Source organism: Portunus trituberculatus, chromosome 21 (genome assembly GCF_017591435.1).
Source record: "Portunus trituberculatus isolate SZX2019 chromosome 21, ASM1759143v1, whole genome shotgun sequence".
Taxonomy (NCBI): domain Eukaryota; kingdom Metazoa; phylum Arthropoda; class Malacostraca; order Decapoda; family Portunidae; genus Portunus; species Portunus trituberculatus.
This window is the reverse complement of record NC_059275.1, coordinates 2,644,839-2,668,793: the sequence shown is the minus strand read 5'-3', so window position 1 is coordinate 2,668,793 and position 23,955 is coordinate 2,644,839. Positions and strand designations below refer to the sequence as shown.

Sequence of the window (23,955 nt, the reverse complement as noted above, 5' to 3'; positions counted from 1 at the left end):
TGTGTGTGTGTGTGTGTGTGTGTGTGTGTGTAATTCACCTCGGTCGCCTTCTGGTCACCCAGCCAGTCTTCCCCATTACGGAGCGAGCTCAGAGCTCATAGACCGATCTTCGAGTAGGACTGAGACCACAGCACACACTCCACACACCGGGAAAGCGAGGCCACAACCCCTCGAGTTACATCCCGTACCTATTTACCTCTAGGTGAACAGGGGCCACACATTAAGAGGCTTGCCCATTTGCCTCGAACCCGGCCTTCTCGATTGTGAGTCGACCGTGCTAACCACGTGTGTGTGTGTGTGTGTGTGTGTGAGAGAGAGAGAGAGAGAGTATGCAACTATGACGACTGTGTGTGTGTGTGTGTGTGTGTTCGTGTGCGTGTGTGTGTGTGTGTGTGTAATTCACTGTTTGATCTGCTGCAGTCTCTGACGAGACAGCCAGACGTTACTCTACGGAACGAGCTCAGAGCTCATTATTTCCGATCTTGGGATAGGTCTGAGACCAGGCACACACCACACACCGGGACAACAAGGTCACAACTCCTCGATTTACATCCCGTACCTACTCACTGCTAGGTGAACAGGGGCTACACGTGAAAGGAGACACACCCAAATATCTCCACCCGGCCGGGGAATCGAACCCCGGTCCTCTGGCTTGTGAAGCCAGCACTCTAACCACTGAGCTACCGGGCTGTGTGTGTGTGTGTGTGTGTGTGTGTGTGTGTGTGTGTGTGTGTGTGTGTGTGTGTGTGTGTGTGTGTGTGTGTGTGTGTGCATGATCGATTTTTCACCGGACATGAATGAATGATGCACACGTCCTTTACTTATGCAGGAGCGCCATGTCCTGCACTCACTCATTACTCTCCCCACGACAATCACTCCACCAATTACCCCTTGCGATTACTGGCCCAATAACACACGGAGCCTCACTTATCAATAAAACACACCACCACCACCACCACCACCACTACTTACAACATTCCTCCTCATACTCATACCATTGCTACATATACTTGCCTACCTGTGTCTGTGTGTGAGGGGCGGGGGGGGCAGGTCTGGCAAGGAGAGGGAATCAAGTATGGAGTTCTAACCTTCAAGTGTGTCTAATGGTTATCATGAGGGGTCTTTGATTTCTTAAAAGGATTACACCAATATCTTCCTTGCCTGTTTTATTTATTTATCTTTTTTTTATGTGTGTTCGTGGGGTCAGGGAGGGAGTGCATGGGAAGTGGGAGAGGAAGAGGGAAAGAGGGAGGGAGAGAAGTGGGTAGAAAGAAAGTAATTTAAAGGCGAATGTTGATCACCAGAAAAGAATAAAAATAACACACACATTCATACAATCAAAAAAAGATATATTATTACCATTATTATCATTATTAGTGGCTGGAAGAGACGAGTAGAAAATGATGATGATGAAGATGATGAAGATGATGATGATGATAAAAGTGGACCAGTTATCGTAAAAAAGGTGATAGTGATGGAAAGGAAGGGTTACACACACACACACACACACACACACACACACACACACACACACACACACACACACACACACACACTTTGAGCAACCTCGTAACAAAGTCTGCGTTAACCTCCAGGACTATCAGCTGGGACCCCGGCCGCTTACCTGCCCCTCCCCCCCATGCTGGCCTCCATGCCCCACGCCCAGAGCCTCCACCACCACAGGGCCGCCCAGGGACTCTCCAGCGGTGGTCTTCTGCAGGTGAGTCTTCTCTTTCTTCTCTTCTTTTGTCTTCTTTTTTCTCGTCCTTTTATTATTTTTTCTTCTCTTTTATTTGATATCGGTGTGTTTTGTTTTGTGTTGGTCTTATTGTTCTCTCTCTCTCTCTCTCTCTCTCTCTCTCTCTCTCTCTCTCTCTCTCTCTCTCTCTCTCTCTCTCTCTCTCTCTCTCTCTCTCTCTCTCTCTCTCTCTCTCTCTCTCTCTATCTATCTATCTATCTATCTCTCTCTCTCTCTTCTTTCTTTGTTCCTCTTTTTCATTTTGTTTAGATATTTTTCAGTGTACTTTTGCTGTTGCTGTTGCTGTTGCTGTTGCTGTTCGTATTATTCTCCTTTTTACTACTACTACTACTACTACTACCACTATATTATCACAACAACAACAACAACAACAACAACAACAACAACAACTACTACTACTACTACTACTACTACTACTACTACTACTACTACTACTACTACTACTACTACTCTAACAAGAACAACAACTACTCATATGTACTAACTACTGCATATTAACAACAACAACACCCACCACCACCACCACCACCACTAACACCTTCGTCATCCACACAGAGCCCTATGGAGACGCTACACGCAGGCCTTGGGAGACGTGACCTCCCTTCGCCAACCAAACACACGCTGACACCACCGCTGCCTGCCCGCCGCCTCGCACAGCCACGCCGCAGCTTCACCATTGCGGATTTGCTTGGAGGCGGCGATGATCTGCAGGAGGACACGAGGGGCGCTTCTTCCTCAACTTCACCCCCAGCAGGAGGCCACGACGCGTCCCTCATGCAGACGGAGAGTGTGGGCGGACTGTATGATGATCAGCACGAGTCTCCTTCGTCAGTGCACCAACAAGGAGAGTTTCCTGCAGCGTCAGATCCCGGGAGTCGCTTCGAATGGCTTCAATGTACGCGTTATCACCCGCCCAAGCTCCCGCGTGAGTACTTGTGTGTGTGTGTGTGTGTGTGTGTGTGTGTGTGTGTGTGTGTGTGTGTGTGTGTGTGTGTGGGGGGGGTAAGAGAAGGGGGTGGGTAAGTTTGTTTATGCACGCTGTTTGCCTTGTCTTTCATTTTTCTTTCTTTTTATCTACGCCTCCTCTATTCAACTCCTGTTCGCATTAATTTCTCCTTCGTTTTCTTTTCTATTGTTTTCGATCTTATTTTCATTCTCTTTTTTTCCAATTTTATTTATCTACATTTTTTTTTTTTTTTTTTGGTTTAAGTTTAATTTGTTCTCTTTTATAGATTTCATTCCTTCCTTCTTTCCCTTGTGAGTGTCTGTGTCTGTGTCTGTGTCTGTGTCTGTGTCTGTCTAATTGATTGGTTGAGTGACTGGTTTGTAGTTTCGTTAGCTTCAATTAAGAACATGAGGTTGGTACAAGAAACCATGAGGCCTACAGGTGGCAAGTAGGCAGTCTCTGTACAAAACATTACCGCTATCTCCTTCCATCTGTCGTCCTCACCCAGGAGTCTGTCTAATCTTTTAAAGCTTCCTAATGACTCGCTGATAATTGGTTAATGGGTGTATTCTATCAGTCTGTCACTCTATTTGAAAACTGATTCCTTCGCATCGCCTTGTTTAACCCAACTCTACCAAACCTGACCTCATGATTTCTTGCCGTATGGTCACAAGGTTACATGGTGTTGTGAGGTGTGGGTGTGGCTGTAGGTGTGTGCTTGGTAAGTGTGTGGGAGGTGTGTAAAATAGTGCCCATCCACTTACAAGGGAAGCTTCAGGAAGCAATCAGGCGTATACGTGATAGTCACTGTAAAAAATAAAAAATAAAAATAAATAAATAAATAATAATAATGATAACAATAATGATAATACGCTAATAATAATAAACACATACACGTTTATTTTCACCTATCTTCTCTATCTTTTACTTTATCTAATCTTTTAAAGCTCGTAGGATTTTGAAAGCCTTACAACCCCCGCAGGACTTCACTCGATTCACACAAGACTGTTCCTGTTTGTCTCTAATATCATCTGTTGTCTTCATTCATAAGTTCATTCATTCCTCTGTGGGATTGTGTAGGGATGACATCACACACACACACACACACACACACACACACACACACACACACACACACAACTGTGCACCAATTAAACAGCAAGATCATTAACAGGAGGAGAAGAAGGAATAGAAGAGTAGGAAGAGAAGGAGGAGGGGGATCAAATTCTTCCCATTCCCTTCCCTCTCACTTCTCCTCCTCCTCCTCCTCCTCCTCCTCCTCCTCTTCTAAACTGGAGGCATTCCGGACACAGGACAAACCACTTATCTCACTTTTGTTACTTAAACACTCCTACATCCCTCCCCTCCATCCTCCCCCTCCTCCTTCCCCTGTATCCCTCACTGCCCTATGAAGCTCCCCTTGTATCTTCCTCCTTTTATTTCCCTAAGGCCTCGCTCCTATAGTGTACACTCCTCCTCCTTCTCCTCCTCCTGTCGCCTTCCAATGCAACTGTTTCCACTCTTCTTTGTCCTACATGATACTGCCCACTAGAACAGGCTCTGAGTGGCGACTGGAGGGGCCTGAGGGACGGGAAGAGAAGTGGGAGGAGCGGTAGGTGTGGAGAGGTGATGTGGGATGGGAGGGGCGTGGAGGGGCGGGAGGAATGTGGTGGAAGTACACTTGAAATGGACAGTGTCCCCAAAAGATTTTCCTGCCCTCCTGGTTGTCCTCTCTCTCTCTCTCTCTCTCTCTCTCTCTCCGGTGAAGTTCTTCCTATTCTCTCCCTCATTCATTTATACATCTTTCTCCTCTTTCCCTCCATCTCTCCCTCCCTCCCTCCCTCCCTCCCTCCCTCCCTTCCTTCCTCCCTCGCTCTCTTTCTCTGTTTCTCTGTGTCTCCCTTTTTTCTCTCCTTTTCTCTCTCTCTCCTTTCTTATTATTATCTGACTTTTTTTTCTCTCTTTCCTATACTGTTTTCTTTCTCCTCCCTGCCTCCCCCAGCACCTTCTGTCCCGATTCTCTACCCTCCCTCTGTGTGTGTGTGTGTGTGTGTGTGTGTGTGTGTGTGTGTGTGTGTGTGTGTGTGTGTGTCCCCTACGTTCTACTATGTCACCTCCCCACCACCAAAAAAGAAGAGAAAAAAATAGACTACACACACACACACACACACACACACACACACACACACACACACACACACACGCCAGGTACACACAAGCCGTGATATCAGCTAACACCTTCCTCACGCTAATTGGGATATTGTAACAGCCTCCTTCCCTCCTGCCCTTCCTCTCTCTCTCTCTCTCTCTCTCTCTCTCTCTCTCTCTCTCTCTCTCTCTCTCTCTCTGTGTGTGTGTGTGTGTGTGTGTGTATGTGTATTCTAGCTTACTATGTATCTTTTCAATCTTCCGTAGTGCACGTGTATCATTAGTGGCTCGCCCGTGAATGTAATAGAGGCGTATGATAATGTGAAATGAATGAATAACGACTTTACATACATGGAGGCCATCACAAAGACTCACATTCACCTCTCGCTCTTTACCTCGTCCCTTAATTTCAAGTCGCCAGATGAATTATAAGACACACATTTTGAAGCACGATTGGTTTCAAAGGCCGCAGGGATGAATAGTCACGTTTTCAAGGCCGTCTGTTTATGTGGAATTATTGCGAACTCTTCTGCCGGAACTGTGAAAATATTCTTGAAAACGCCATGCCGTATGCTCTAATAGGCTTGTAAGGAATGTAGATAAGCTGAACAGCGCTTCCCATACACTCTTCTCGTGTGCCTACAGGCGCTATAGGTCTTATCGTAAAAAAAAAAAAAAGATAAAGATCCTCCTCCCCTCTCTCTCTCTCTCTCTCTCTCTCTCTCTCTCTCTCTCTCTCTCTCTCTCTCTCTCTCTCTCTCTATCTATCTATCTATCTATCTCTCTCTCTCTCTCTCTCTCTCTCTCTGGAAAAAAAAAATTAGAGAAAGAAGGATGAGAAGACAGGAGAAAAATTAGTAGGAATAGGACGAAGAGGAGAAAAGGAGGAGGAGGAGGAGGAAGAAGAAGAAGAAGAAGAAGAGGAGGAGGAGGAGGAGGAGGAGGAGGAGGAAGAAACGGGTCTACTATAATTTCGGGCGCCAATTTCGTCAGTCTGATTATCTCGTTTCGCGCGCCGCCGCCACCACCACCACCACCACACCGCCGGGCACCAGAAGCCTGCAAAGTGACCTGCTGGGATGAGGGAGAGGGGGATGGTGTCAGGAAGGGGGAGGGAGGGGACGGAGAGAAGGAAGGGGAGGAGGGAGGGAGACTGTGGTTTTGGAGTGAAGAAAGAGTTGGTTTGCAAGAGAATAAGAATAGAGAGAGAGAGAGAGAGAGAGAGAGAGAGAGAGAGAGAGAGAGAGAGAGATAAAAAATGAAAAGGAAAGAACAAACAGGAGAAGATGCAAAACTTGTACTAAAGATTGGAATAGAAAAAAAATTGCTAAAAGAAAGAGATAAACACGAGGAAAGTTAAGATTAAGAAAGAGATTAAGAAAAGAAAATCGAGGAATAAATTAGTGACCTTTTTTTAATAAAGAAAGAAATGTAAAAAAAAAAATAAACAGCATTATTTTTTTCCATTCAGTAAAACAATCACGAAAAAATGATAAACAGAAAACGTAAAATAATTGAACAGTTCTAGAAAAGTCATTCACAATAACAACAACAATATTAATAATAATAATAATAGTAATAATAATAATAATAATAATAATAATAATAATAATAATAATAATAATAATAATAACAATAGTAATAGTAACAATAATAATGATAATAATAATAATAGTAATAATAATAATAATGGCGTTGATACTACTTCCACAAATTCTTGGTGAAAATAACAAGCGGCCAGGGTGACGGCAGGGAGGGTATGGCGGAGTGACACGGTGAAAATAGCGGTGGTGGGAGATAGATTTACATCCACCAGGCGAGGGAACGCTAACTCTCTCTCTCTCTCTCTCTCTCTCTCTCTCTCTCTCTCTCTCACACACACACACACACATGGAAACAGAACGGAGGAAGTGAAAAAAAAACAAGATTAAAATAAAGATGAAGAAATTAAATAGAATGAAAAGAGTAAGTGAAGAAAATATGAGGAAGAAATGGAATAGGAAGGAAGAAGGGAAGAATGGAGAAAGTGAGAGGAAAGGAGAGGAGGAAAATGCCTCAAGGCGGAAGGAGGGAAGGAGGAAGGGAGGGAGGGAAGGAGGAAGGGAGAGGTGAGGCAAGGACGGAGGGACATAATTAGGATATAGTGTCATCTGCCCAAGGCTAAAACAGAGACACACACACACACACACACACACACACACACACACACACACACACACACACACACACATTCCTCTCTCTTTTTCGACATAAATTTGAAAGTGCTTGATAGAGTTACGACCATTAGTAACTACTACTACTACTACTACTACTACTACTACTACTGCTACTATTACTACTACTACTACTACTACTACTGCTACTACTACTACTACTACTACTACTACTACTACTACTACTACTACTACTACTACTACTACTACTATTTTTTTATGCAAGAAGGGGGACTGGCCAAGGGCAACAAAATTATAAAAAAAAAGGCCCACTGGATTGCCTGTTTCCTTAAAGATAATAAGAGTTATCCAAAAGTCAGGCTCAAATGTCTCGTAACCTCCCTCTTAAAAGAAGTCAAGTTGTACAAAGATGGAAATTCAGAAGCAGACAGGAGTCCCAGAGTTTACCAGAGAAAGGTATGAATGATTGAGAATACTGGTTAACTCTTGTGTTAGAGAGTTGGACAGAATAGGGGTGAGAGGAAAAAGAAAGCCTTGTGCAGCGAGGCCGCAGGAGGAGGGGAGGCATGCAGTTAGCAAGATCAGTAGAACAGTTAGCATGAAAATAGCGATAAAAGATAGAGAGATGCAACATTTCGGCGATGAGAAAGAGGCTGAAGACAGTCAGTCAGAGGAGGGGAGTTGATGAGACGAAAAGCTTTTTTATTCCACCCAATCTAACAAAACTATGTGAATGGAACCCCCCCCAAAAAAAAAAAAAAAAAAACATGCGAAGATTACTCCATGCAAGGACGGATACAGAGTTAGCAGTTAGAGGGGCGAGAAAAACTAGCTGAGACTCCTTGGAACGCCTAACTTCATAGAAACTGTTTCAGCAAGAGATGAGATATGAAGTGTCCAGTTTAAATTATGAATAAAGGAAAGACTGAGGATATTCAGTGTAAAACATGGGGACAGCTGAGTGTTATTGATAAAGAGGGGATAGTTGTTTGGATGGTTGTGTCGAGCTGATAGACGGAGCAATTGATTTTTGAGGCACTGAACACTACTAAATTTTATCTGCCCCAATCCGAAATCTACTACTACTACTGCTACTAGTAATGCTGCTGCTGCTACTACTACTACTACTACTACTACTACTACTACTACTACTACTACTACTACTACTACTACTACTTCCACCACCATTTCTACCACATGCACTAATTTGAACGGCAGTAGTGACTAAAAGTGGTGGCGGTGGTGGTGGTAGTGGTGGCGACAGTAAACCACCTCTGCAGTTTCCGTATCTCAGTAAGGGTGAACTTAAATCCAGCACAGTTTGAGTTGATTGAGTGACAAAGGCAGCGTGATGTTGTGGGAATAATTAAACGAAATGAGTCTGCATGATATCTATTTGTTTATCTTATTTTTTCTATGTAAGAGAGCTCTGGCCTTGATCAACAAAAAGGAACAAAAAAAAAAAAAACTAGCGAATAAATGGATAAATGATAATAGATAAATAAATTAGATAAGATAAAAAGATTGATAAAAATTTACTGAGGTGCCAATCCCTAGAGACAAGAGCCCATTGGATTATTCAAAGTTGCAAGATAAGTGTCTTCAAATGAGTTCATACTAGTGGCATTTAAGAGGGAGGTTTCAAGACATTTATCCCTATTTTTGGCTAACTCTCTTAGATCTGCAGGGGAATTGGCATCTATGTTGGCCTTTTTTTTTTCGTGTTAATTTCCCCATGGCCAGCTTTCCTCTCTTACATATATATATATATAAAAAAAAAAAAAAAACTACCACTTCACAGAGTCGTTTGGATGCCTCCCTAAGTCAGTCCTGAGATCTTTGAGAGTTGTAGAATTGAAAGAGGAGTGATGGTTCTGTAGGAAATATAGGAACACAGGAAAATAATGGAAGGTGCAAGAAGCTATTAGGCCTGCACGTGGAGGTTCATGTATTGTGTAGTGTCTTTGAGTGTAGTAGTTTGTTTTTTAGTTGATTTTCTCTTGTATGCAGTGTTATGTTGATAGGGTTGAGGTTGGTGAGTGCGTGTAGTTTTCCTATGGTTCTGGCGTAGAGGTCCCTGGGTAACATATACGTATCTACTTTATCATATACCTGTATCTACCTTAACATATACCTGTATCTACTTTTCATCCTTCGCCGGCTTAGTAATGGAGTGCTAAGATTAAAACATGTAAAAATGCGTCTTATCAACAGGCTCGAAATCGTTAGAATATAATTAAATGAATCAGCATTGTCAAGTCCGAAAACTATATTCCAACTGTATACTCGAAGTTAAAACAAACATGTCAAAAACAGTCTAGACTCTCCGCATTGTGTCACTTTCCTTTTTGACGGTTTCTGTTATTCAAGAATGTCCGGGGCTAGATACTACACATTTCATTTGTTCTGTTCATCATTAGCAGTCGACGAGCCATCATGTCGAGTTACGGTATAGTTTTTTTTTTTTTTATTTATTTACTTTTTTTCTTTGAGTAACGTCGAGGAATTTGAGTAGGCTAATATCACTCTGAATATTTGTAGAGCAGTATCCAATGTGAGCGTTTTAACAATTTCTTAATAGTGATGTTAATGTGAAAAGGTGACAGAAATCCCCTTGTCTGACGCCTCTCTCCAGTCCCCACAGAACCTTACTCAATAAAAAGTACTATTATATATTTCATTTTGTCGTGCAGTACACAGAACAACTAGCAAGCTATGAAAAGCAGGATATATCAAGAGAAAAATGTATTAAAAGACAGCTAAAGGTGTGACTGTGCAATGAAATAATATGAGAGGCTGAGTTAATTACACAAGAGATGCTAAGGCGAACTGAGATTGACTACTGTAGATCTTGAGGATGACTCCATTCTGTGTAGATGTTATATACAAACAGGACTCTCATATGTACAGGAAACAACTTCATACATAGTGGCGTTAGAGTCCCTGTGTACAACCAATAACTGGGAGGCGGTTTAACCTCTTCAGTAGTGGGACGTATTTTTACCTTGAGTTTTGGTTGTGATTAGACGATTTTATTTACATTAAGAGGCGTCTATGAAGGTTCTTAGAAGATTATTGTCCAGAGCCTTCGCCATTCAAACCCTCACTTAAGTTTCTGAAGCTGTATAAACTCTCCAAATATTAAGCAGAATGGATATGAAAACATGTCCTGGTACTGAAGGGGTTAAAAAGAGACAGATGAAGCAGATTTAGCATTTCGCGTCGCTACTTTATGTGTTGTATCTTGCAGTGACACTTCTCGAGCTCTTCGTTTAGACTAAAGTGCCTCGGTTATCATCTGCCACAACAGGGGTTCTCAACCTTTTTATCGTTAAGAACCCCCCTGAGTTATAAGACCATCTACCAGTACCCCCAGTATTGTCACATGGAACATGGAACTCAATATACAATGGTATTGCAAAGGATTTTATTAGATCAGCCATCTAAGTACCCCTGGAAATCTTCTTATGAACCCCCTGTGGTTTCGCGCTGTCAGGATGGCCACTGTCCATGACCTAACATCATTAGGTCTCTATGACGCTGAAGACGTCTATGCAGAACGGTTTGGTTGGCAATAGACAATCTCATTATCAGACTTTGATTTCTAAGTTATGAAAATAATCTCATTTACGGGGCTTCATAGGTTCATGGTGTCTTGTAGTCTACTTATTAACCTAGAAGGAAAGAAAATATCATACTAACTTGGAGTTATCAATTGAGGAAGAAGTAATCTTTGTCCCAGGAATAGAGCAAGATGGTATATAAAAAAACACAATGCATAGTTATAACCTAACTCTACTATTATAGCGTTTTTGTCGTAGATACATGTTTAGAAATACTTTACCTATCTTGATATCTCCTTATGTGACAAAAGAATATCCAAAAATATACGATATGCAGTTGACCATCTTTTCTGTGAAATATTACGATATCTGTTGAATCTGGCAACTTCAACGGGAGTTTGGGTCCTCTCCTAGTGTTTCCTTATGATTGAAACATTGATATTTACACGTCATTGTGATCAGGGAAATAAAGAAAACTAAGTTTGCTTTTTCTAAGAGCATGAAATAGAAAAATTTATGTTTACAAGTGGCAGTTTATGTATAAGACACGCAAACCTGTGTGCACTCATCCACTCTATCCAGAAGCTTAACTAATTTTCAAAAGTTCCCCAATAGCTACACAACTACCATTGGTCTACTGTTTCTATCCAGTTACCTACAAACACGTACACATTCAAGGCAGCAACATGCAAAGTACACTAAATACTCCGGAGCAAAGCTGCCTCACCTTGTTTCATTAATCAGCTAACTCTTGCACACTTTCACACCAAAGCTATTTTTCATTTACCATCGACGATTTTATATTCGAATCAAAATTAAAACGACGATTGAGAACTTTCGGCCTAAAGATGTTTGAGGGCCGTGACGGCCTTGGGCGCCGCACGGGGGAAGGAGGTGGCCGTCGGGTCCGGCCTGGGGCCCAAGGCAGGAACTGGCTGCAGGTCCTGCTTTTCCTTGGTGGCCTCAAGCTTCACTACTAGTCGTCCACTTGCAGCGCATCACACTAGGCAAGGGTCGCCATAAGCAAGAGATCAATGTCTACCACTCACCGGATGGTACCGTGAGGGGCCCTAAAGGGGTGATAAGGGCTCCTTGCATAGAATATGATGGTGAGTGGTGTGTACGGGACCTCTGCTTATAATGACACCGGGCTGAACAACTCGCCATGAACGAGGGCACGCTGTGCCATGAGCCAGGCACTGACAGTACCAGTGGTCCTTTACGTTAGGTTAGGTTAGGTTAGGTTAGGTTAGGTTAGGTAAAAAGGACTCACTTCATGACAGCGTTTGGGGAGTGGTGTGTGGCGGGTCATTGCTCATGGCGACCTGTGTGAGGCATTGCAAGGTTGCATCGTCACTGCTCTCATAACCACGGGACTGGGGTTGACCCTTTCTGGGTAAAAAGTTTCGTCCCAGTACCTGTGTAGGTAATAATACTTTGGATCGTTTCGCCATCGCCATCGCCGCACCGTTAGCCTCGATAAACGGATCGTTATCCTCAACAAACACATCTGTACCGTGGACACTGGAATCGCAACCTGTCGTGGAATCCCATTGTTAGCGTGGACTCATTTTCCTTCGCGGCTTCAAGCTCACTGATTGTTGTCAACTTGCAGCGCCTCATACTAGGCAAGGCGTCGCCTTAAGCAGGGTGCCGTGTCTACCGTCCATCAGATGATGCCGTGAGGGGCCTTTAAGGGTGATAAGGGCTCCTTGCATAGAGTCTGGTGGTGAGTGGTGTGTACAGGACCTCTGCTTATAATGACATCGGGCTGAACAACTCGCCATGAACGAGGGCACGCTGTGCGCCATGAGCCAGGCACTGACCGTACCAGTGGTCCTTTACGGGGTGAAAAGGACTCACTGACAGTGTTTGGGGAGTGGAGTGTGGCGGGTTATGCTCATGGCTACCCGTGTGAGGCGCAGTAAGGTGGCAGCGTCACTCTCCTCGCACTCACGGGTCTGGGGTGAACTCTTACGGGGTGAAAGGGTTCGCCCCAGTACCTGTGTAGGCAAGTGAACTTCAATTGCGTCGCAGTGAGGTGGCAGCGCCACTCTCCTCGCACCTAAGGGTGTGGGTGGACCTTACGGGGTGAAAGGGTTCATCCCAGTACCTGTGTAGGCAAGTGGACTTCAATTGCAGCGCAGGAAGGTGGCAGCGTCACTTTACTCGCACTCAAGGGTGTTGGGTGGATCCTTACGGGTGAAAGGGTTCGTCCCAGTACCTGTGTAGGCAAGTGGACTTCAATATTGTGTCTTGAAATCGCATCGTGAGGACTGGAACCGCATCGACATCGTGGAAACCCGCATCGTTCCCGTGGAAACTGGAATTGCATCTTGATCGTGGAAACTCGCATTATTATCTTGGAAACTGGAAGGGCATCTTTATCATGGAAAGGCATCGTCATTTTGGAAACTTGCATCGCTATCGAGGAAACTGGAATGCCATTGTTATCTTGGAAACTCGGAGCGCTATCGAGGAATCTGGAATCAAATCTTATCGTACACACTGTTATCGTGGAAGCTCTCGTGATCGTCGTTCGTTTCGTTATCTCTGAATTACTTAATTAGTCTTGGTATTATTATTAGCTTCCGTAATAATAGAGATGTTGGTCATTTTATCTTATCTTTTTACTGTATTTTTTTCAGGGTACAGTTTAGTGTTCTTCAACCTTTTCTAAATTCGTGCACCTTTTCGAGAAGCAAGGAGGACTATAAAAGAAATGCATCAATATTCGTAATTTTCCCTACTTTAAGACTGAAAATCGATAGATAACATTATTGAATATCTACCTGAAGCTACAGTTTTTTAGTCCTAAACAGTCGCTATATAGAGCGAAATGTACTATAACAAAATGCCACATCTCAAACACATTAGGCCCGTGTTCCGTCGGAGTGTAATATATTACTATTGTGAATAAATCGCAATACTTTGATTAATATCAATAGGAGAGGACCCAAACTGTCACAATTTCAGTGTTCGCAGGAGAGAGTCAGTATCGTCTCGCGGTACAGAGTAATCGTCTCTAAACACTGTATTACGATGTATCTATTGATTTGCCAGGGTTTTACTCCTACCAGTATTTTTCTGTTCTTATTCTACCATGGTATTTCTTTATAGTTACTTGAGTTTATACGACTGACATCATAATATAGAGCAAAACATAATTGTCTGGTGTACCAAGATCTTTCATTTCTAGAGACTTAAAGACAGCACGGAACCTTAACACACATTTCACCTCGCTTCTGCACAGGTTAATTCTTCTTCTTCTCAACCTTTTAATGTGATGTACCCTCGAAGTCTTTCAGTATTGATCACGTACCCTTACCCACAATGCAGCGTCAGGAAGGGTAACAATAAATGCATGGTTTATTGACTTAGTTTATTAAGTTTAAATTGTGTTATATATGTGGAGCAGACACAATTTTTAATTAATATTAGTATGTTTCTATGAGGTAGTGTCGATAGGAACTGGTACCTCACAGGGAGACACTATATGTGACTAACATGCAATGCATTTACCAAAAAGGAACTATATCAGACAATTTTCGATCATTATGGCAGTGAACTAGTGTTGCTTGCAGCTAGTTGCAACTTGTAACTAGTAACAGTGATAAATAAGTCACTGTGTGTGTGAATAACATATAAAATAAGAAATCGGAGCAAATATAGGTTTGCAAGGTTGTGTGGCAACTGTAATCCAAGAGAGCTTCCTCTCAAGTGATATAACTCCAAGAGTTTCCTTGTTAACGTTGTTAACGTGTCCTGGTTCTAGTGAAGGACACATTGTATACTACAAACGAATTTGCTGCTATTTAAAACTGAAGCATTTTGAGAAACCCGCCACGTACCCCAAAAATTCCTCTCACGTACCCCTGGGGGTACGCGTACCCCAGGTTGAGAACCCCTGTGCCACAATATTAGCGTCGAAAACTGGCGTTGTATGAAACCCGTTGATGGCAGCGGAAAAGAAAATATTAATGGCAGAAAAATATTGAAACGTAAGGAAGACCTACAGTGTTTATCGTTCATTTTCAGTATCAGTTCATTGTTCACTGTATCCATTCACTTTCCTTCTAACATTAGTCATTTTTTGTCATTGTAACGGAAAATAGTCAGGCTTTAACTAATATCAGACCAACACACCTTCAAATTATTTCATGTTTCACCTTCGATGCAACAAGTTTTCTTTCTTTGTAGTAGTAGTAGTAGTAGTAGTAGTAGTAGTAGTAGTAGTAGTAGTAGCATCATCATCGGTGCAATATATTTTTTTTCTGGGTTTGTTTGCTTAACCCCACAAGAAAAAGAAAAAAAAAAAAGCAATACATATATAGGAAAAGGTACAGGTGAATTCACAATATGCATTACTGTTGAAAAATCAATCTTTTCTCTATATTTGCAGAATTATTTTGAGTACTTTCCAGCCACTATTGCCTCCTCAGTTCTTTCGCTTCTCCCAGAAATGCTTCGAAAAAAAAAAAAAACATAATTAAAACCGTACATTTTGCTGCGTGTTAAAACTGTTATTACTTCGACCGTTTTGCACTAATGTTGTCTCTCGTCCCTTATATGTCTCGTCTCTCCTTCCTCCTCTGCGGAACAATGTCGTAAAAAAAAAAAAAAAGCACAAATGGTACAAAAATTACAAAATACATCACCATTTTCTTTATGCGCATCATCCTCATTATTATCACACCCAGCGATTTGCATTCATGTATTCTGCGTTCGCTTTCTTCCTTCCTCCCCCCCCTGCTTCGCCCTCCCTCCCACACACACCCCCTCCCACTCCACACACAGTATCGTAAAGGAAGCACAAATATATATCATCAGTGTGTATGTCACCATTTTTTCACTGCTTATTATTCTGATCGTCATTATTACTTTGGACGTGTTTTGCATTATTGGTCTCGGGGTTCGCTTACTCCTCAAACTTCGCGGTAATGAATTCACGCCGTATGTTCGCGGAAAAAAAGTTACGTCGCTACATTTTGACGAAGACTTGACGTTGTGCTTTTCAATTTGAAGGGCAAACAAACACACACACACACACACACACACACACCGGTAGCTCAGTGGTTAGAGCGCTGGCTTCACAAGCCAGAGGACCGGGGTTCGATTCCCCGGCCGGGTGGAGATATTTGGGTGTGTCTCCTTTCACGTGTAGCCCCTGTTCACCTAGCAGTGAGTAGGTACGGGATGTAAATCGAGGAGTTATGACCTTGTTGTCCCGGTGTGTGGTGTGTGCCTGGTCTCAGGCCTATCCGAAGATCGAAAATAATGAGCTCTGAGCTCGTTCCGTAAGGTAACGTCTGGCTGTCTCGTCAGAGACTGCAGCAGATCAAACAGTGAAACACACACAAACAGTAATAATAATATACACACACCGCGTAGTGTAGTGGTTAGTACACTCGACTCACACTCGAGAGGGTCCGGGTTCGAGTCCCGGAAGTGGCGAGGCAAATGGGCAAGCCTCTTAATGTGTAGTCCTTGTTCACCTAGCAGTAAATAGGTACGGGAAGTAACTCGAGGGGTTGTGGCCTCGCTTTCTCGGTGTGTGGAGTATGTTGTGGTCTCAGTCCTACCCGAAGATCGGTCTATGAGCTCTGAGCTCGCTCCGTAATGGGGAAGACTGGCTGGGTGACCAGCAGACGACCGAGGAGGTGAATTACACACACAATCTTTAAGCCATAACCTTCAAAACGCTGTACAATTTACACACTCTCTCTCTCTCTCTCTCTCTCTCTCTCTCTCTTCCTTCCTCTCTCTCCTCCTCCTCCTTCCTCCCTCCTTCCCTCCCTTCCTCCTTCCCACCTTCTCCCGTCCCTCCCCCCTTCCTGGTCCCTTCTCTCTCTCTCTCTCTCTCTCTCTCTCTCTCTCTCTCTCTCCAAGCCTGCCAGTCTTCTGTCCTCCTGTCACTCGGCCGCCTTCACAACATAGCCAAGTGACGGAATATTTCATGCGCTCTTCAAACTCTTTTACATGGCGGGTGTCTCAACTTTCTCGTACTGCCAGACCACTTACTCATAATTAAGCGTTTGATTTCTATTTCAACATCTATGATCTCCTTCACATTTTCTCCACGCTGAATGACTGATGATCCGAGCGCTGTGGCAAGAAGAGAGAGAAAGACACACACACACACACACACTCACATACATACACACAGATACAAGATTAATATTTGTATTCCTAAGCGTTTCGTCATACGTATCTTGAACTTCTTTAAACAGGCTGTAAGTGATCAGGGTTTTCGTCAGTAATATTTAAGTGATAGTTTGAGAATTTATGTTCATGTTCTAACGCAACGTCATAACTTCGGCTTCTCTGAACAAGCTTCATTTGGAAATTATCAGGGTTTTCCTCGAGACTTTTTTTTTTTTTTTTCTTGACACGGCGCCAGTGATGTTCTTTTTTTTTATTGTTATTTATACCATGTGGACTTTTCACGGGAATTTATGGGCTAAAGGGGATACTTTGTAGGGCACCTCCTATTTCAAAGCCCACCCGCTAGGAAACCGTTCCCCCGAGTGAGGAAGCCCAACCTACACTCGGACCGTGGACAGGAATCGAACCCGTGCGCTTGGAGACCCCTCGGATCCCGAAACACTCATGGTTCCACTGTACCACGGCGACTTTGAGAGGATAAAGGATTAATGTTTGAATTCTTAAGAAAAATCATAATTTCTCTGTCTTGTTTTAACAATTTATGGAGAAACGCATCAAATTTTGTTTCAAGATTGTTGCGTCACGGTGCCAGTGATGGTTTGAGAAGAAAAAGAACTGATGCTCGTATGCTTCAAACCTAACCCAACCCAACCAAACCCAACCTAACCTAACCTAACCCAACCCAACCTAACCTAACCAAACCAAACCTAACCTAACCTAACCCAACCTAACCTAACCAAACCAAACCTAACCTAACCTAACCTAACCAAACCTAACCTAACCTAAGCACTTCGTCACATCTACGACTTCTTTCAGCAAACTACAGCTGGAAGTTATCAAGATTTGCTTCAAGGATGTGTCAGTGATAGCTTCATAAGGTTTCCACATCGTCATAAGGAGTGCAATAAACTTATCATTATATCGGTGGCCATTGAAAAACAGTACTACTGATAAAGAATGAAGTTTGATTTATTCTTTCGAAATACGGAACTGTCTGGTTATAATACACGTCTCTAAAGGAAAGAAGTACGTTGAACACACAACACACACACACACACACACACACACACACACACACACACACACACACACACACACACACACACACTGACAATATAAACAATCAGAAAAAGAAAAAAGCCTAGAAAAAAATACAAAATAACAAAAACACTAATACAAAATAAAACAAAAAAATTCACCACGGAAAAAAACTGAAAAAAATAAACACAAAAAAAGATCAAGAAAAAAGCAAGAAAAACCAAAAGTAAACGAACCCAGAGAGAGAGAGAGAGAGAGAGAGAGAGAGAGAGAGAGAGAGGGAGAAAGGGGGGTGACACAGGTAAGGTATAGACCAACAGAGGGCAGCAGGTTAGGTCAGATGACTCCCATAGCGTGTTCTAGATGGTGGGGGTGGTAGGAGGGAGGGTTGGCGGGGTGGTAGAGGGAGGAGGGTGGGGGGGAAGTGCATAGCTGTGGCTTACCAAGGGCTGGGGTTGTGGTGGTGGTGGTGGTGGTGGTGGTGGTGGTGGTGGATTTGAGGTTGTTAAATAGAGTTTTTAATGCAATTCCCACTTTGAAATGTTTTTTTTTTTTCCCTTTTTATTTTTTAGTTTCTTGTCTTCTTGTTATTCCTATTTTCATATTTTTAAAGATTTTTATTATTGTTATTTTTCTTTTCTCATTCTTTTCAGCTTCTTCTCTTTTTTCTTAGTAGTAATTAACAAAACAATATTCCTCTTCTGCTCCTCCTCCTCCTCCTCCTCCTCCTCCTCCTCCTCCTCCTCCTCCTCCTCCTCCTCCTACTACTACTACTACTACTACTACTACTACCACTAAAATATCATCAACAACAACAACAATCATAATCACACTAATGCCAAACCAAACACCAGTAATCGGCAAATCTACAAATCTACATCCCGTCTCTTAATCCTTTTATTTACTCTGATATTTCCTCTGCCTATAAATCCTAGTGTGGGCGCAGCAGTGAGAGGACACCCGCTAATCTCTCTCTCTCTCTCTCTCTCTCTCTCTCTCTGCATATATTTTTCGTAATGTGCCGTCTGTTCCTCTTTTTCCTATCACCTTTTGTTCATTTTCTTGGTATATTAAATTTTGTCTGTTTATCTATCTATCCATTTGTCTCTATGTCTATTCTATCCTCCGTTATGTCTGTCTTTTGTTTTTGTAATTTTGCTGTAATTTTCTTCTTTTACATCTCATTTTTCCTTGTTCTAACTTTTTTTCAACATTTTTTTCTTCTATCTCTGTATTATGTTTTTTATTTTTCTTCCCTCATAGATTCTGTAGCCAATTTAAAAAGAACATAAAGAGAATCGTCGTTGCCGCAGGAAAGTTTAATTATTTTTTTTTTTTTACTGGGGAACAGTTCAGTAAATTCTAAATGAGAAGTTCTGTTTGACAATAATAAAAGAAAAAAGAAAATGAAATGAAAAAAAAAAATTATTACGTATTTTCGACACTGCATTAAGGTTCACAGTGTCATTCGTGTGTGTGTGTGTGTGTGTGTGTGTGTGTGTGTGTGTGTGTGTGTGTGTGTGTGTGTCCTGATAAGTAATCTTCCCACCTAAATCTCTTCACAATCTGGTATTTAAACTTATTTCGTCCCCTTCCCTTGTACACTGGCTACCTGCAGGTGATAGAAGGCTGGTGGGTGAAGGGGGGGAACATCCTCATTACCTGGAAGTCCAAGTTTGGCCTTCCCTCTCCCTCTCCCTCTCCTCTCCCTTTCCCCCTCCCCTTCCCCCTCCCCTTCCCTTCCTCTCCCTCCTGCGTTATCAGCTCTCCCATCTTGCCCTCTCCTCTTCTATTTATAATTAATATCTTATCCTTGTAAACTACCATCGCATTTCATACCTCTCTCTCTCTCTCTCTCTCTCTCTCTCACACACACACACACACACACACACACACACACACACACACACACACACACACACACACACACACAACCTTAACAGCCACCATCGCTAATCACCAGTTAACTACCACCCATCAACAACCAGTAAGCAACCACGCCACACTCGTTCCCACGCCACCATGACCGTCACCACTCCCCCTCCTACCACACGGCCACACGCGAGGGAGGCTGGGTGGTCACTGCTGCGGTGGTGGTGGTGGTGGTGGTGATGGTGGTGGTTACGCGTGGGTGAGCAATAAAGTGACGTGTGATGACAGGAGGCAGTGATGGTGGTGACAGCAGGGTAGTGGTGGTGGTGGTGGTGGTGGTGGTGGTGGTGAAATTAAGTGGCGTTTTTCCTATTTTTCGTTTTATTTTCTTTCATTTATTCGTTAATTCTATTTTTCTTTCCTTTTTTTTCATTCTATATGTTTTTTATTTCATTCGTTCCTTATTTCGTGTTTTTTTTTTTTTTCCTTTTCCTTTTTTGTTCATCTATTTATCTAACAGCCAGTCCATCTTTCTCTTTCAGCATATTCATTCATTATTTCTTTCTTTCTTTCTTTTCTTTCTGTGTGTGTGTGTGTGTGTGTGTGTGTGTGTGTGTGTGTGTGTGTTCCTATTATTATATGTGTGGGACATTGTGCGTGTGTATATGCGCGTGCATAAACATGCTGTGTGCGTGTGCGTTGTATTGTGTGTCAGATATTGTGCCCCTTGTGTGTGTGTGTGTGTGTGTGTGTGTGTGTGTGTGTGTGTGTGTGTGTGTGTGTGTGTGTGTGTGTGAGTGTGTATTTGCCTAGTTGTATATTACAGGGTTCGAGCATGGCTCATAGTGACCTGTCTCCATATCTGCTTTTATCCAACTTTTCCTTAAATCAAAGCACATTTCTGCTGCTACAATTTCTTCACTAGAGCTGTTCCTGATATCCACCGTTCTATGTGGAAAACTACGTAAACTTTTTAATGTTAATTAAACAATGACTTTTCATGATCTTGGATTGTCCTCTCGTCCGTCTATCTTCATCTTTTGTCAGTGATACCAGATCTTGTCTGTGTATCTCCTCTATATGTGTTTCTATCTTATACATCGTTATTAGATCTTTCTCCCGTCTATCTTTCAAAGTTGGTAGTTCGTTTTCCTTCAGGCTTTCTTCATAGGTAAGTTCCTTCATCTCTGGCACCATCTTTGTAGCTCTTCTTTGGATTAATTTTAATTTCTTAATTTTCTTTTGCATACCATTGCTGCATTCAAGTCTGGGTCTTATTACAGTTGCTATGATATTTTTTTCATCATACTCTTATCCATGTAGTTAAACGCCACCCTGATAGTGTTTAGTTTCTTATATGTTGAAGTAAAAAACATATTTATGTCTTTCTTGGTTCATGGTGTCTTGTATAACTACTCCCAGGTCTTTCTCTTCCTTTCTCTTCATTATAATTTCTTCTCTCATTTTGTATACCCACGTTGTTCTATTATTTTTACTCATTTCCATCACATGGCATTTCTTGGCATTAAATCCTAATCGCCACTTTTTGGCTCCACTCCCAGTTCGTGTCAATATCTCTCTGCAATTCCATACAGTCCTCATTGCTCTTTATTACTCTCAAGAGTTTCGCATCACCTGCAAACAAATTTATGTAGCTACTCAAGCCCTCTCGTATATCATTAATATATGTTTGGAACATTATTGGTGCCAGCACTGATCCTTGTGGTATGCCACTAGTTACTGTTCTCCAACAACTTGAGATGTCTCTTACCACAGTCCTCATTTCTCTTTATACGTTAAGTAGTCTCTCATCCAACTTAAGATACTTCCTTGTATTCCTCATGTGTGCTTTATCTTCTATAGGAGTTTCTTTATGTGGCACTCTGTCAAAAGCTTTTTCTAATATCCAAATACACTGTGTCAATCTATCTATCTCTTCCTTGTACCTCATCTATCACTATTGTACAGAAACTTTGTAAATTTGATTTCTAAAACCAAATTGGCAGTTATTTATAATATGATTTTCCTCCAGATATTCCAGCCATTTTCTTTGATCCCAATTTTGCAGACCTTTCCCACAACACTAGTCAGTTACACTGGTCTATAATCTAGGGACTCGGTCTTTTTCCTCTTTTGTATATAGACGCTAAATTTCCTCTTTACCACTCTCTTGGTACTTTCTCTTCCATCAAAGAGCTGTTGATCACATCACAAATTGATTCAACCAGCTGTTCTCTACATTTCTTCAGTGTCTATCCTGACTCTTCATCTTGCCCCATTGCTTTTCTGACGTCCACCTTTTCTAATAATTTGGTAATTTTTTTTTTTCACCATAACGTTTCTTAACCCTTCCTGCGTCACTTTGTAATTTGCTTCTATGAAATCTCCTACATTCAATACTGATCTAAAGGCTTCATTCATAAGTTCACTCACTTCTGCCGTTGTTTCATATATCCTATTTCCCTTAATTGACTTAGTGATGGGCTCTCTGTTCGTCATCTTTCCATTTATATACGAGTAAAAAAGCTTGGATCCTTCTTCAGATCTCTTTACTGCATCCCTTTCGAACTTTCTCTTCTTCTCCTTCTTATTCCATCTTCATTTCGTGCCTCTTTATATTGCTTCTTCTTTTCTTCTTTTCAGTGCTTCTTTGATTTATTCCAAGCTACATCCTTACACTTCTTTGCTTTTGCACGTGTGTTTGCTTTCCTTTACTCTCTCTGTGTAAAGGAACATAATCTCTTCACCCTTTATTGTTGTACTTTTCTAGGAATATTTCATACTTCTCTTGCACTGGTTTTCTTTAAATCAATACTACCAAAATATTTACTTATCCTTCAAAATTTGGCTTGGCGTAATTCAATCTTCCTTGTTTGTGATCCTTTTTTGCATTTCAATATTTTCCAATTTCCTAATTCAACTTCCAGAACCACGTGATCACTTTTTCCTATCAGGCCATGATATTTAATGGTTGGACCAGGCTCCTTCTGCAGGAGTGAAGCGCCGTGAGGGAGGGCAGAAGAATAAGCAAAATCTAATCTCATGCCGCCCAAAAACACGCTATAGTTTCATACACGTTCAAATTTCACCATTCACCATCACTCTACAGCACCTCATCCCTTCTGCAGGAGTGAAAGCGCCGTGAGGGAGGGCAGAAGAGAAAGCTTGGGCGCAATCCCCGCGTTCCCTTCTCCTCCACGCAGCTGGCCGCCCTTGAGACCCGCTTCAGACAGTCCCAGTACCTCTCTTCCTGCGACGTGGCAGACCTCTCCGCCCTTCTTAACCTGACGGAGACTAGAGTGAGTGTTACGATTGTCTGTCTGTGTTTGCGAGTGCCCATGTGTGCCTGTCTGTGTTTGTGCGTGTCCGTGTGTGCCTGTCTGTGTCTTTATGCGTGTCCGTGTCTGTCTGTTTGTGTATTCTAAGCCTTGAGAAACGCTTTGCTCTCTATTTTCTCTCTCTATTTTCTAAACGCCACAACAATGATTTGTGGGTCCTCGATAGTGTTGGTCCTGTCCATAATGTAGAACTCATAGAAATCTGTCACCAGAAACGTAAAGAAAAAAATAATTAGATAAATGAAACACTTCAACTATCGTCCGTTCATCCAAAGAATCCAGGCCGAAACTGCTAGTTCGGTTGGCAGCCCTGCCCCCCCCCCCCGCCGCCACTAAACCTTCCCGACACTTAAATTTTCTTCAAGTACATTTATTTTTCTTCACTTAACTCAATAGATATATAAGTTCATAGCTTCAAGAAAAATAAATGTACTCTCTAAAAAGTAGTGGTGTTGATGTTACTGGTATTATAAAATGTCTACTACTACTACTACCGCTGCTACTACCACTACTACTACTACTACTACTACTACTACTACTACTACTACTACTACTACTACTACTACTACTGCTGCTGCATCCAAGTAATAACCAAAGAAGAACAAAACAACACTTTTTATTCCCAAGGTCCAAGACGCAATGTAAATAATGAATTTCAAGCAACCTTGTATTTCTTTAAAACTTCCAAATACCAACATCAGAGAGAGAGAGAGAGAGAGAGAGAGAGAGAGAGAGAGAGAGAGAGAGAGAGAGAGAAAAAGAAACTCAGGATTCAGCGTTGACAAGACAATATTTACTGTGTGTGTGTGTGTGTGTGTGTGTGTGTGTCCATCATTTAAAATCAACATACACACACACACACACACACACACACACACACACACACACACACACACACACACACACACACACGACACGTCCCATCTTGTCTGCGCTCTCTCTCTCTCTCTCT

At 42.2% G+C, this 23,955-nt stretch overlaps 1 protein-coding gene across 1 annotated transcript in view; it reads left to right on the top strand.

Moving 5' to 3' along the window:
- The window catches only part of LOC123507093, a 30,326-nt gene extending 7,374 nt beyond the window's left edge, over positions 1 to 22,952 (top strand). The window contains exons 2-4 of the mRNA XM_045259654.1: positions 1,596 to 1,720; positions 2,315 to 2,684; positions 22,794 to 22,952. Coding sequence (XP_045115589.1) covers positions 1,596 to 1,720; positions 2,315 to 2,684; positions 22,794 to 22,810 — 512 coding nt within the window. The 3' untranslated portion in view covers positions 22,811 to 22,952. The remainder of the gene's footprint in view (positions 1 to 1,595; positions 1,721 to 2,314; positions 2,685 to 22,793) is intronic.
- The last annotated feature ends 1,003 nt before the right edge of the window (positions 22,953 to 23,955 follow it).